Source organism: Ochotona princeps, chromosome 10, assembly GCF_030435755.1.
Source record: "Ochotona princeps isolate mOchPri1 chromosome 10, mOchPri1.hap1, whole genome shotgun sequence".
Taxonomy (NCBI): Eukaryota; Metazoa; Chordata; class Mammalia; order Lagomorpha; family Ochotonidae; genus Ochotona; species Ochotona princeps.
This window is the reverse complement of record NC_080841.1, coordinates 48,577,642-48,590,574: the sequence shown is the minus strand read 5'-3', so window position 1 is coordinate 48,590,574 and position 12,933 is coordinate 48,577,642. Positions and strand designations below refer to the sequence as shown.

Here is a 12,933-nt window from a genome sequence, read left to right as displayed (position 1 = left end):
AGTTTTTAACAATATGGCCAGATTTCCTCCACTCTGCTTTGCTTTTACTGATGACAGTAGTAATGAAGTCTATGGATTCTGTATGGATGGGGGTTTTCTTGGTTTTGTTTGTTTTTTAATCCAGAATGAGTAGAAAGGGGCCCAAGACTAAGCTTTAAATATCTGGAATTTTTAAAAATCTGGAATATTCTATCTGTATTATTATTGCTATTATCATTATTATCTGTTGACTCATGTTCTATGTTATATTATGGTTATCTATAGACCCGTCTTATTTGTACTATTAAACTTTGAGTTCGTTTTGTTTTATTGTTTGAGACAAAATACCCATCTACTGAAAAGACCACAATGCTAACTGAAGCCAGCATCTGGGAACTCAGCCCACATTTTGCATGTAATTGGAAGGAACTCAGCTACTTGAGCCATCACTTAATAACTTGCAGTGTCTGCACTGGAAGGAAGCAGGAGTTAGTAGTTGGAGCTGGGAACTGAGTTTAGGCAGTCTGATATTGGATATAGTAATGTTAACCAGCATCTTAACTGCTAGACTCAACACCTAGTTCTGGTGGGATGTTTTGAAGATTTGGGGTACAAGTTGATTTATGTAATATTGATGGTACCTAGTTTATAGCAGTTGTGTAAAAAATATTTGCTGAATGAAACATTAAAAAGTACTTTCAAAGCTCCATAGATACCTTGGATAGCAATTAATTGCTTTTATACACTGAACTTTCCATTATGGGAGCATGATTCTTAAAACAGCTAGTGAAAAACTATTGATATCCAGGATGATCACTAAAATAATATTCAGGAAAGTTGGTTGTTTGCTTTTTTTTTCCTGTTTTTTTTTTTTTTCAAGATCATCAAAGCCTCTGTACATTTAACACTTTGGAAAGCTGCTTTCATTACGTATTTTGAGCCTTCAGCTGCTACATGCTGTACCGGTGTTTAACAGTGCGCTTGGCTGAGTCACTGATCCACAAGAGCATTCTCCTGGGAAAATGTGTTTTTCATTTACAGGGATTTGCATATTTTGCTAAATAAAGGCTCCATAACTGTGACAATTCAATAAATTATGCATGGTGATGGTGTGAGCTGCTTGTCAGTTATGCTACTCAGTGTTTTCTTGCCGTTGAGAAAGAGCTAGAAAGCTCATATAATTGATCCGTTTTCAAATTGTGGATGTGAATTTTACAATATAGTAAACATCGAGGATTACAGGAGTCAGATGTTGTAATCCACAAATGCTGAAGTGGTTTAAGTCCCAGAACTTTACCAAACATAATCTTTAATTCCAGAAATATCTGAAATACAAAGATTTAAAAACAGATGAAACTGTCAGCACTTAAAACATTTTTGTTTTCTCTTGTGTGAAAACAACAGGAGGCTATCCAGAGGAGGTGGTCCAGATCAATGTACAGTATCAAGCAACAGTTGTACTTTAGAAATCAGATGTCCCTTTAGCCACATAAACTCCTTTTTAAAAGAGCTTTGTGCATAGGATTTGAGTTGAAGGGATGTAGAAGGCTAATATTATGACCTGAGGAATTACAGTGAGGTGAACAGCACCAGTTGCACTTGATTCTTAAGCATGTTGGCTGCCTCATTTCTCACCGCAGTGGGAAATGTTTTTGCACATTTCCTGAAACACCTGTAGGACATGCCCATGTTCCTTGCAAGTGAAATGATAAGTCAGAATAATCACCAACTCAGAAACTGACAACAATGAAACCGAAAATCATAACACTAGGATTTCTATTTTTTTCCCCAAACATCCAATTCTAAGATTTTTCTTTGTGTGTTCTATACCTAGATAAGAATCATCTTTAAATGATAATCATTCTTGGCAAGCACAGTTTAAATACATGGATGATTCTTAGAATAATCAATAACAAGGTTCAGACAGCTTGTTCCTGGTCCAAGCCATGACTCCTATGGACTACTCTGCAGACTTTATGATCACCTGTTTTCCTTCCTTTTCTTAATGTCCTTACTTGAATTTTAGAAGTATGTGGCCAATGAATGCTTTGTTTTTCTTAATTCACAACACCCAAATATCATATATTTGAGGAATATCTGATTAAAAGACTGCATCTTAAGTTTTCCAAGGAATGTTTTTAGTTTATTTAATTTAAAATTCACCTATGAATAGACAGACTTAGTCATTGGAATTTGTGGTCCTACTTCATTTTGCTAGATAAAGGAAACAGAGTAACAGTAAGATATGATTGTTGAAATTTGAACAGTTGGTTAGTGGACAAGTGATGAAACTCAACTTCCCTACTTTCTGCATTGTTTCTCTATTTGCTGTGCTTTCCAATAGACTGCTGTATTATTTTATAATAATGTTTGAACTCTGAGCTCATTTCAAGTAGGTATTGTGGAAGGACCAAAACTCTGTACAATCCATCAGTATAATTTTTCCATTTCTCTTACCTTACAGAATTTGAGCAGTTGGTTTCCTTTAGTAATCCTGAGTATCATTCTGTTTCCAAGTCTTATGAATATTTCATTTCCTTTGTCTTTGAGAATGGTTCTTTCTTTTCCTTCCCCATAGTATAGCAATAGTTCAGACACTCTCTGTACTCATGACATTAGTACTGCCTTCTAATTAGAACCTTAGATTTTATTCTATTCTAATTTATCTTCTATAGTCTGGAACTGTGATTTTGCCTTTATTTTTACATAAATTATAATTAATATTTACTAGGGAGAACCATCTGCCAGGTATACATTATCTTAATCTGAAATACCACCATACAAAGCACATGTGTTTTTTTCCTTAGTGTTGTCCTTAACAAACTTGTATTATATACTTACCGTGTGCAAAATGCCAAGTATTTTCTTTGAATCAGCTTAGTTATTACAGTAACCTTATGATTAAGGACTACATTTAAGCCCACTTACAGATGATATTTAAGCTTAGTAAAGTAAATAACCTGCTCACAAAATGGCTATCAAATGAGAGAGAAAGGATTTGTATCTAAATGGTCTGAGGCCAGACTCAGAACCATCAAAAAATACTAAAACTCCATTATCATAGATGAGGAGTTGGAGCATCAAAGGAAATTTTAGTTTTTCAATTCTCCACCTTTCCCCCTGAAACTCTTTGTATTATTTTTTTTCCTTTATACTGAGTTAATGACTTTGTTTCATGTCTCATACCTTACTTATCTTTTAAGTGTCAGTGTTCTCTGAAGTTATGGTTTTCTTTGTTAACTCTAGACCAGCAGCAATTACAATTCTTGAGAATTTGACAACAGTCTGAACTTAAACCTCCCAAAATATGCACATTTGCCCAAGTGAATCTCTGTTTTAGGAGAATTGAACTCTTTTAGAGCTCAGGAGCTCAAAGCATTCCAACTCTAAAGCCAAAACAAAACAATGAAAACAAATTACAGTTAAATATGGGACAATTTATTTCACATATGCTTGGGATTTAAGGACGTACCATTAAATCCAGAAGCCATAAAGAACAGGGCAAAGTGAATTGATTTTTACACAAATCTTTTAATTTCCTAAAATGCTGTTCCAAGAAAAAAATCAAGGAAAGTACTCTTTGAATAAAAATAATATCTGTATAGCCAGTGTTGTCCTTACCTCCAGTGACAATGACATTCGCTTTGGAGCAGTAGCAAAACGTATTGGCTCCTCTTGGCATAGCAAACTCTCTGACAGGCCTGGAAAACACAAATTAGATGTGAAAAGAAGATATTTTTCTTTAAAGTCTTATATATAAGTAGGTTATACTCAATACAGTTAATCACAGAGAATAATGTTAAGTCAGGATTAAGTCCTCGCATTCTCATAGGATCTACTTGCTTTGATGTGGTGACGCTTGCATATCATTTTAAATTGATTCTATGTAAAATGGAGCCCAATCCTCCACCTTGGGCCTGTGGCTTGGTTGGTCTTGAGGACAGAAACAACAGTATCAGTTCTTATCCAAGAGAGATGTTGGCAGCTAAACAAGTCCTTTGGTAGCACATAATGGCAGGAATCATTTAGACGCTTATTATCCGTTGGAAATGGCTATCAAGTCTAAGTAATTTGCCTCTAAAATTTACCTGAAATTTGTCCACATCATTTCATATGCACTAAAATGTTTTGGACCAACCCTCTATCCTCTTTCACTAGAATTGCTGTAATACTCAACTAAGAAGGCATTCCTGGCAGTTGTTTGCTTATTAAAGAAGCAGGGTCACACAGCAAATGGCATCTTTTTTCGGAGACGGTGATCAAGTTAGTTGGTAATTAGAAGGAGGACAGGAAATTAAAGAACCTCTGTGTCCTCCTCTATAATATAAGAAGCAAGAAATTTGGGAGGACCTCTAGCAAAAGTATTTTTAAAAGTGTCCCACTCAAATAAGAGACTGATGGAAGTATGACTCTTTATGAAGGACTATGCTGTTGTAGCAACATGGGGAAAACCTGTCAGGGGGTGGGAGTTTGGGGGGGAGTCCCAAATTAAAGAAAAAGTGTCCCTCACAAGGCCTGGTGCAGTAGCCTAGTGGCTAAAGCCCTCTCCTTAAAAGCTCTAGGATTCCTAATGGGTGCCGGTTCTAATCCCAGTGGCCCTGCTTCGCATCCAACTCCTTTCTTGTGGCCTGGGAAAGCAGTCGAGGATGGCCTGAGGCCTGGGAACCTGAACCTGTGTGGGAGACCCAGAGGAGGATTTAGGCTCCTGGCTTCGGATAGGCTGAGCTCTGGCCATTGCGGCAGCTTGGGGAATAAATCATCGGATGGAAAATCCTTCTCTCTGTCTCTCCTCCTCTCTGTATATCTGACTTTACAAATTATAAATGAATGAATATTTTTTTAAGAAGTGTCCCCCACACTGGATTATTGCTTCTCATTGGTGCCCATTCCCAGGGATCAAGTGAGAGTATAATAAAAAACTAGATCAGGGATTAGTACACTTTTCTTGAAGCCTTCTCTTGAGAGATTGGTAAATTTTTTCAGTAAAACAATATAAATATAGTTCAGGCTTTTACCATATGAATTCTCATGTTCCAACTACAGATAGATCCAAGCTTATCATGGCTTGACTTACACTTTTTGTCATATGAAAACAATATATCTTAAGTAGAAATTGCAGTTTGAATCTGGATTTTTTATCTTATCAGAGATAGTGATATATTTTATGATGCCTCTTGACATGCTGATTAGTGGCAGCAGCCGAACTTCCTAATTGGCCAGGCAGTCACAATAGGAGATAACGGCGTTGGTGCCAGCTATTTTTGAATTTTGTGTATTTGCATTGTATCCTGTCTGGAGAACATCTATCTTTACATTTACTTGAGATATTTAGCAATTTATTGTAAAATATACTTTGTGTTAGATGATTTTCTTTAAACATTGGCTAAGTTCTGAGCATATTTAAGTTGGCTAGCTAAGCTATGATGTTTAGGAGGTTAGGATTATTTAGTAAATTTTCTACTTAGGATGTTTCCAATTTTAAAAAAAGATAGGCTAGGCCCAATGCAATAGCCTAAAGCAAGGCTAAAGTCCTTGCCTTTCACACACCCCATATGGGTGCTGGTTCTAATTCTGGAGGCCCCACTTCCAATCTAGCTCCCTGCATGTGGCCTGGGAAAGTAATGGAGGATAGCCCAAAGCTTTGGGACCCTGCACTTGCATCGGAGACCTGGAAGAAGCTCCTGGCTCCTGGCTTTGGATTGGCTCAGCTTCGACCATTGCCGCCATTTGAGGAGTAAATCATGGGACGGAAGATCTTCCGCTCTGTCTCTCCTTATCTCTGTATATCAGACTTCCAATAAAATAAATAAATCTTTAAAAAATATTTACTTATTTATTTTGAGATTGAGAATTACAGGGGGAGACACACATACACACACAGTGTAAGAGAGAGAGAAAGGGTGAGTTGGTGGAAGAGAGACACAGAGAGAGATGGGCATAACAACCTTGGCTGGGCCAGCTTGGAGCTAATAACTTGGAGATTCATCCAGGTTTGCCACTCAGGTTGTGGAGACCTAGACACCTGGGTCATCCTCTGCTGCTTTTCTCAGGCAGCTAAAAGGACTGGATCAGAAGTAGAATAACTGGGACACAAATAGGTGCCTGTATGGAATGATGGTGTTACAGGTGCTAACTCCACCCACAATACTATAGCACTAACTCCTTAAAATGGTTTTAATCAGGAGGAACTACATCCTAAGTTGAGAAGTATCCACTTTGGCCTCTGGAACACAGGGAGAATCATTGGTGATGTAAATAAGGGTGTTCCCATGCAACTCTGTTTATGAGCAAGGAAAATATTAATGTGATTTTCATGGTTCATGAAATATTATTCTGATGTTTTCAACTACCTAAAATGTAAAAATCATGCTTAGTTTGCTGACATTAAAAAAAAGTCATGATAAATTGCATTTAGCTCTCGGGCCATAATTTTCCAAACTCTGCTCAACATACAGGAATAGGCAATGTGATGTAGCAGATTAAGTTGTTGCTTACAATACTAGTGGCCCTGTTGGAGCATCTATTCAAGTCCCAGCTCTTGTGCTTCAGATTTAGTTTCCTAATGAGATCCATGGGAGGCAGCAGAAAATAGCACAAGTATTTGGGCCCCTGCCAATGACGTGGGAGACCCAGATGCAGTTCTGGGCTTTTGCTTCCAGCCTGATTCAGACCTCAATGTGTAGCCATTTGAGGAGTGAACCAGCTCATGGAAGATTTTCTTTCTCTCTCTCTCTCTCTCGTGTGTGTGTGACTCTTCTTACTTCTCTGTTGCTCTGCTTTTCAAATAAACTTAAAAAATGAAAGATGAAAAACAGTGAGCTCAATGTGATGTAGGTTTATAAAGCCCCACCTATTCTCAGTAGTCATATATCTTTCTTTTATTATATGCTTTTTCATTTTTTTCTTGGGGAAACAGTTGTTGAGCATATACTGTCTGCCAAGCTATTAGTCAGGAACATCACATGAATTAACTAAAGTAATTTTTCTCTGATACTGTGTGGTTGTGTATTTTCTCCTTATGTTGAAAAGGGAAAAACAGACTGATTAAAAGCTAACGGTCCAATTCATGGGTCACAGAACTAGTGATCACTAGGACAGAAACCAGTTCTGCCTGACTTCACAGCAACCCTAGAGGTGAGCACTACAGTCTTTCCAGTGTAATTATCTTCCTCCAGGCTGGGTGACTAATGAAAAAACAATACTGTGTAGTTAATTGCTTTTCTGTTAGAAGCTATCAGGCTCTCAGGGGGTTAAAGGTTCAAGTTACATCTTGGAACCAATATGTCCTAGATGGTATAATTAATGGCAGGTGCTCATTTTCTTTTTTGCACAAAACTCCATTTATGAAATTACCATACAAAATTATAACACTTCTGAAATGGAAATTTTTTGAGAGGATTGTTTCCTGCCTTTTCGGAATTTGTACTAGTTTCCATTTTAACAGCTGGCCAATTATGTATTTGTATGAATGTAGTTTCATCTGGCTCAATTTAAGACTCATTACAAGGAATTGAGGAAATAGCAATATATTGAATCTAGGAATGAAGTGGATCTAACCTGCTTTTTTATTGGAGATAAGTCCTCAGTGGCCATGGATTTCCGGAAAACATGACTACATCAATCACTTGAGAAACCTCTTTAGCTTTTAGATTTAGGAGAGTGACTCAAGTGAGGAAGCAGTTTAAAAGCTCAGCTGGCAAAATATGAGACCAATAGCCCTTTCAGTTTTTGCTACATCTCAGGGTGTTTAATATTTTTGTTTCTATTTTCATTCATTAAAGAAAAAGTTTTTCTTTCTTACTAATTTTCTTGTTGATTCATAGGTCACACAGTAGCATTGTTTGCTTTGGGAAGCTCTTTGATTTTCATTTCTTCAGTGACATATTGGTCATTTAAAATCATGTTATTTAACTCCAAAGTGTTGTAAATTTTTTTTAACTTCATTCCTGATGTTGATTTTGTTTTATGGCTTTTCATTTAAGGGAATGAGTAGTAACTATGTGATAGAGACTGTCATATCCAGATGTGAAGATACAATGCAGTATGCATCTCTACTTCCAAATCAAAGATAGACAACCAATAAAATTGTTAAATAAATCTTGACAATAGGATGCTAGACTGTCTGCCATCGTCTGTACCTGCGATGTCAGGTTACATGTAAATTACAGAATGATGGACTTATGACTGCTTATGATGGACTATAGTATTATAATAATATAGGGTAAATCATTGGAGGAGGAGGCAATTTGGAGAAGGGGTACGGGGAATCCCAGACCCTATGGAATTGTATCACAAAATAAAAATAAAATAAACAAAATTACTTATTTCTTTTCTTCTTCGTTGGCTAAGATATCAAAGACCCAATCTTTTTCATCTTTAAATTCCCAGGAAGTGGTATAGAGTTTTGAATAGTAATTAGTTAATAAATATATGATAGGACAATGACTATTCAGAGTTCTCTAGAGTTTTTTCTAAATTATTTTTGTACTTGTGGTCAAATTATGAACAATCAGAAAGGGAGTGTAGATTATATTAATGAACCATCTTTGAGTCTAATGGAGCTACATCCTAAGAGTATTTAAAATGCAATTGATACAAAGATTGAGCATGAGAAAGAGTTTTGGAAGACAAATGCTTGGAAAGTTCAAAAAATTTCCCTGGGGGTAGGTATCAGCTATTTGATGCTTAAAACACCATGGAATCAGGAAAAAGATAGAGGAAGCATGTGTATATAGGAAGGGAATAAGGTTTCCAATGCTAAATATGTGCAAAATACTAGGACTTATCCAGGGAACAAGAAGGGATCAGTCATGGGAAGCTAAATTTGGTCAGCTAAGGGGATTAAGTGAATGGCTATGCATGGTCCAGACTGCAGAAGCATCATACGTGGGAGAGAGGATACTGTTAAAGGATTGAGATGATTGTATGCCATTTTTAAAGATTTATTTATTTTTATTGGAAAGGCAGATATATACAGAGAGGAGGAGAGACAGAGAGGAAGATCTTCTGTCCGATGGTTCACTACCCACGAGGCCTCAATGGCCAGAGCTGAGCCAATCCGAAGCCAGGAGCCAGGAGCTTCCTCCAGGTCTCCCATGCGGGTGCAGGGTCCCAAAGCTTTGGGCCGTCCTCGACTGCATTCCCAGGCCACATGCAGGGAGCTGGATGGGAAGTGGGGCTACCGGGATTAGATTTGGCGCCCATACGGTATCCTGGTGCGTTCAAGGCGAGGACTTTAACCGCTATGCTATTGTGCCAGAACCTGATTGTATGTCATTTTAAAGGTAATATTCTGGAATATTACTGGAGCATTTTTTTTCATAGAGATAACACTGAGAGAAGAGCCTGATGGGTGGAGAAATATAAAGATAAGATGACTTCATGGGTGTTTATGGGGCAGTATAGACATAGCTACTGAAGAAGAGGAAAGCTGGCTTTATGGTTGGATAGTGGATGAATCATGGTATCAGCAAACAAAATATCAAATTATGTAGAACATTTATATTTGAGGGAAGTGAGTTAAATTTAGATATGGTCATATGAATTTGAAGGGCTGTGAAATATTCAAGTGGAGGTGATTGAATTGTACACTCAAATTCAACATTCATGATAGGTTGGGTTTAATCAATACAAACTATTAACAGTGCATTGGAAAAGACAATCATCACCCAAGAGGATCATGGAAAGTGGGAAGGACATTTGCCTAAGGACAGAATTTCTGAGAACCAAACCAGTAAAGGCAGGCACGAAAAGAAGAATCACAAGGAGAAGAGCTAACAGGAAAATGCCAGGAGAAAACACCGACTTCTCAGAAGTCGAGAGAAGGCAGTTCGTTTCTGGGCAGGTGAGATCAGCAATGCTGAATGTGATGAGGATGCCTGATTCCATGGAGTTGAAAGAGCAGAGGCAGGGGGTGAACTACTGGAGAGAATTGTGATGGGAATAGGTAATATCAAGGAAATGGAGGTAGTGATTGCAAAGCAAAGGTGTTTGATTATTGAAGATTGTGAGTCCAGGAAAGGATTACTCAGTTCAGAAGAGACTTGAGCATAATGAGCTGGAAATAAGTAGACAACTGAAGAAACTCAGAAAGATCATGGAGTATAAAAAGAGTTGAGTGCAGAATCACCAGAGGAGTAAGTAACTTAAATTTCTAAAGTCAAAAGATGGAAGAATAGGTGTGGCCATATGTAAGTTTAAAGATATAGTACGTTGGAGAACTCTCTTTGGGTATCTGAATTTTGTCAGGAAAGAGGTAAAAGGAGTTGAAGTTTTGAATAGCAAACAAGGTGAATGGCAAAGGAAATAAAAGAGGATTTGCAGTCTAGGCTAAGTAAGAGCTCATCTGAGCAAAACTGGTTAGGATTTGCTAATGGAAGCAATGAGAATATGGATGCCAGAGAATGCTAGTGAGTCAGGAGTTAGATGATTATCCCATGGACCATATGAGTGGGAAGAGAGGAAAGACAAGAAAAGGCTACTCTGTTTTCTAGGTAATGTAGTGATCAAGTCATCAGAGACCTCAGTGACATCATTGAGTAGGTACAGTTAGAGCATCAAGGAGGTAAGGGGAAGCATGACACAGACAATGCCAGTTTCTGAAGGAAAAAAATGTTGAGTCTATAAAATTTGGGGCTGGTCAATATCAAACTAGTGTTTTGAGTCCTAGTCTATGTTATTATTGAAAATAGGTAACTGAATACCAAGTAAAGGTAACCTTTAACAAGAAATAAGCCCTTAATCAAAAGGCAGACTTGTTACGTTTATTATGCTGGCTATAGCTTTTCTTGCTCATGAAACCATTGCCAAAGTTATTATTTTAGTCCCCTTTGTAAGATTTTTTATTGTTATTCTTATCTCTTGGTCCCTGAAGACCAATGCTTATCATGCTCCTTTCTAAAATTCCTTCATATCTATAATAGAAACCATTTAACTGGCCTTTATCACACTTTGTTTCACACTGTTGGTCATCAGACTTGGCAGTGGTGTCCTAGGAGAGGTGCACTATTCAGCTGGGGCTAGGGGTAAGAGGGAGGTGGGGATGGGACATTCTTTTGAGGGGCTTGCTTTCATGGTAATTTTCCAAGAAACTTCTGAACTTGGAATTGGGTAAAGATTTAATTGCATGCCGTTATGCAGTATTTGTATGTTCTTTAATGGTAAAGCTTCAGGAATATAGATGTTAGTAAATGTTTGCAAAATGAATTGAAAGTGATAGCTTTTGAATAGTTTTTGCTTTATTTATAAGTTTATATAATTTAATTTTTAATGATAACAGTGTTTAACAATAGGCTTGCCAAGTACCTGAATCTTACTATGTCAGCTTTCATATGCTGATATGAGCTGACTCCAGCATCTCATTGATTTTATGTCTGTATTTCTTATTTTCCCACTTAGATTTTAAAAATGTAAAGACAGATGTCATGACTAGAATATATTTGTATTCCCCACAGTGATTTACTAAATACTTGCTGAGTAAATGATATGTTTCTGGATTAAAGGTTAAATTACATCACCAGCATAAGTTTTTGATTGCCACATTAGCACGTTGACCTGTTATGTTTATGTTTACTCTGCTAAAATCATGGCTGCAGATTATAAATAAAAGCTATTTATATGAATGTTTACATAGGATACATGTCTTCTATAGATCAGTAGGACATCTATTTACAGGTATTTTCACAGTGCTTCTTAATGGTTTTGAATGTAACATGAATTGCCAACCTAGAATAAAATCAATAAAAAGTCAGATAAAGAATTGTATCTACTTCTTATCTAAAGTGCCTGTCTTTAAATGCCAGCATATAATCACTAGCAAACTGTCTTCCAAAAGGGCTGTATCATTTTCAGTTTCCACCAAGGATTGAGAGCTTCTGTTGCCAGAGTTTGGTAGTGATAGGGTTTTGGATTGTGATCACTTACCTAGGTGTATAATGATGCCTCATTTTTCTTTTCAAGTTTGCAATTCCCTCACACTTATGGCATCTATAATATTTTCACATGCTGGTATATATCTTCTTCTTTGATGTATCTTTGGATGATATGCTGTTTTTTTGGTATGCTAACTGTTGAGTTTTAAGTGGGGTTTTGTGTTTTTTTGGTATATTTTAGACGGCAAGATTTTTGTTTTGTTTTGTTTTGCAAATAAATCTTTTGCAAGTATTTAATCCCAGCCTGTGGCTTACCTTTTCATTCTGTTGACAGTATCTTTCGTAGAACAGAAGTTTCATCATTATTGTATTTTAATGATCAACCTTGAGAAATCTCATGAGTTTTGTCTTTGGTGCTTTTTCGTATATCCAGGGTTACCTAGATCTTTACTCCTGTTATTTTCTGGTAGTTTTATAATTTTGCATTTTACCTTTTGGTGTCCTACTTTAACTTTTGTGAAAGGTGGAATGTCTATGTTTAGGTTTTTCCTTTTTGTGTATGTCCAGTTGATCCAGCACCATTTATTGAAAAGAATATAATTGTTGCACTATATTGCCTTTTGCCCTTTTATCAAAATCAGTTGAATATATATATATCCATATTTCAGAATTCTTTTCTGATTTATTGATCTCTGTCTATTCTGATGCCAATATCACATTGTGTTGAGTGCTGCAATTTTCGTCTAAGTGCTAAAGTCAGGTAGTGTCGGTTCTCTGACTTTGTTCTTCAGTTTTATTTACTCGACGTCTTCTGCCTCTGCATAAACTTTAGAATCATTATCTTGAGAATTACAAAGTCTTATTGGTATTTTGATTATGAAAGCATTAAATCTATAGAGCAAGCTGAGAATTGATGTGTTGACGCTGACTCTTCTTATCCACAAACGTGGAAGTTCTCTCCGTTTACAAAGTTCTTTTATTTCTTTGATGAGTGTTACAGCTTTCCTGCGGGTTTCTACATAGAAAACCATACCAGTTGTGAACAAAGGCAATTTAATTTTTTCTTTTCACAAATAACATTTTA

At 36.8% G+C, this 12,933-nt stretch overlaps 1 protein-coding gene across 3 annotated transcripts in view; it reads right to left on the bottom strand.

Moving 5' to 3' along the window:
- The window catches only part of WDR64 (WD repeat domain 64), a 95,695-nt gene that overhangs the window by 56,529 nt on the left and 26,233 nt on the right, over window positions 1–12,933 (bottom strand). For all 3 annotated transcript variants that reach the window (XM_012930468.2, XM_058669766.1, XM_058669768.1), the window contains one exon: window positions 3,601–3,680. In XM_012930468.2, the coding sequence (XP_012785922.2) occupies window positions 3,601–3,680 (80 nt within the window). The remainder of the gene's footprint in view (window positions 1–3,600; window positions 3,681–12,933) is intronic.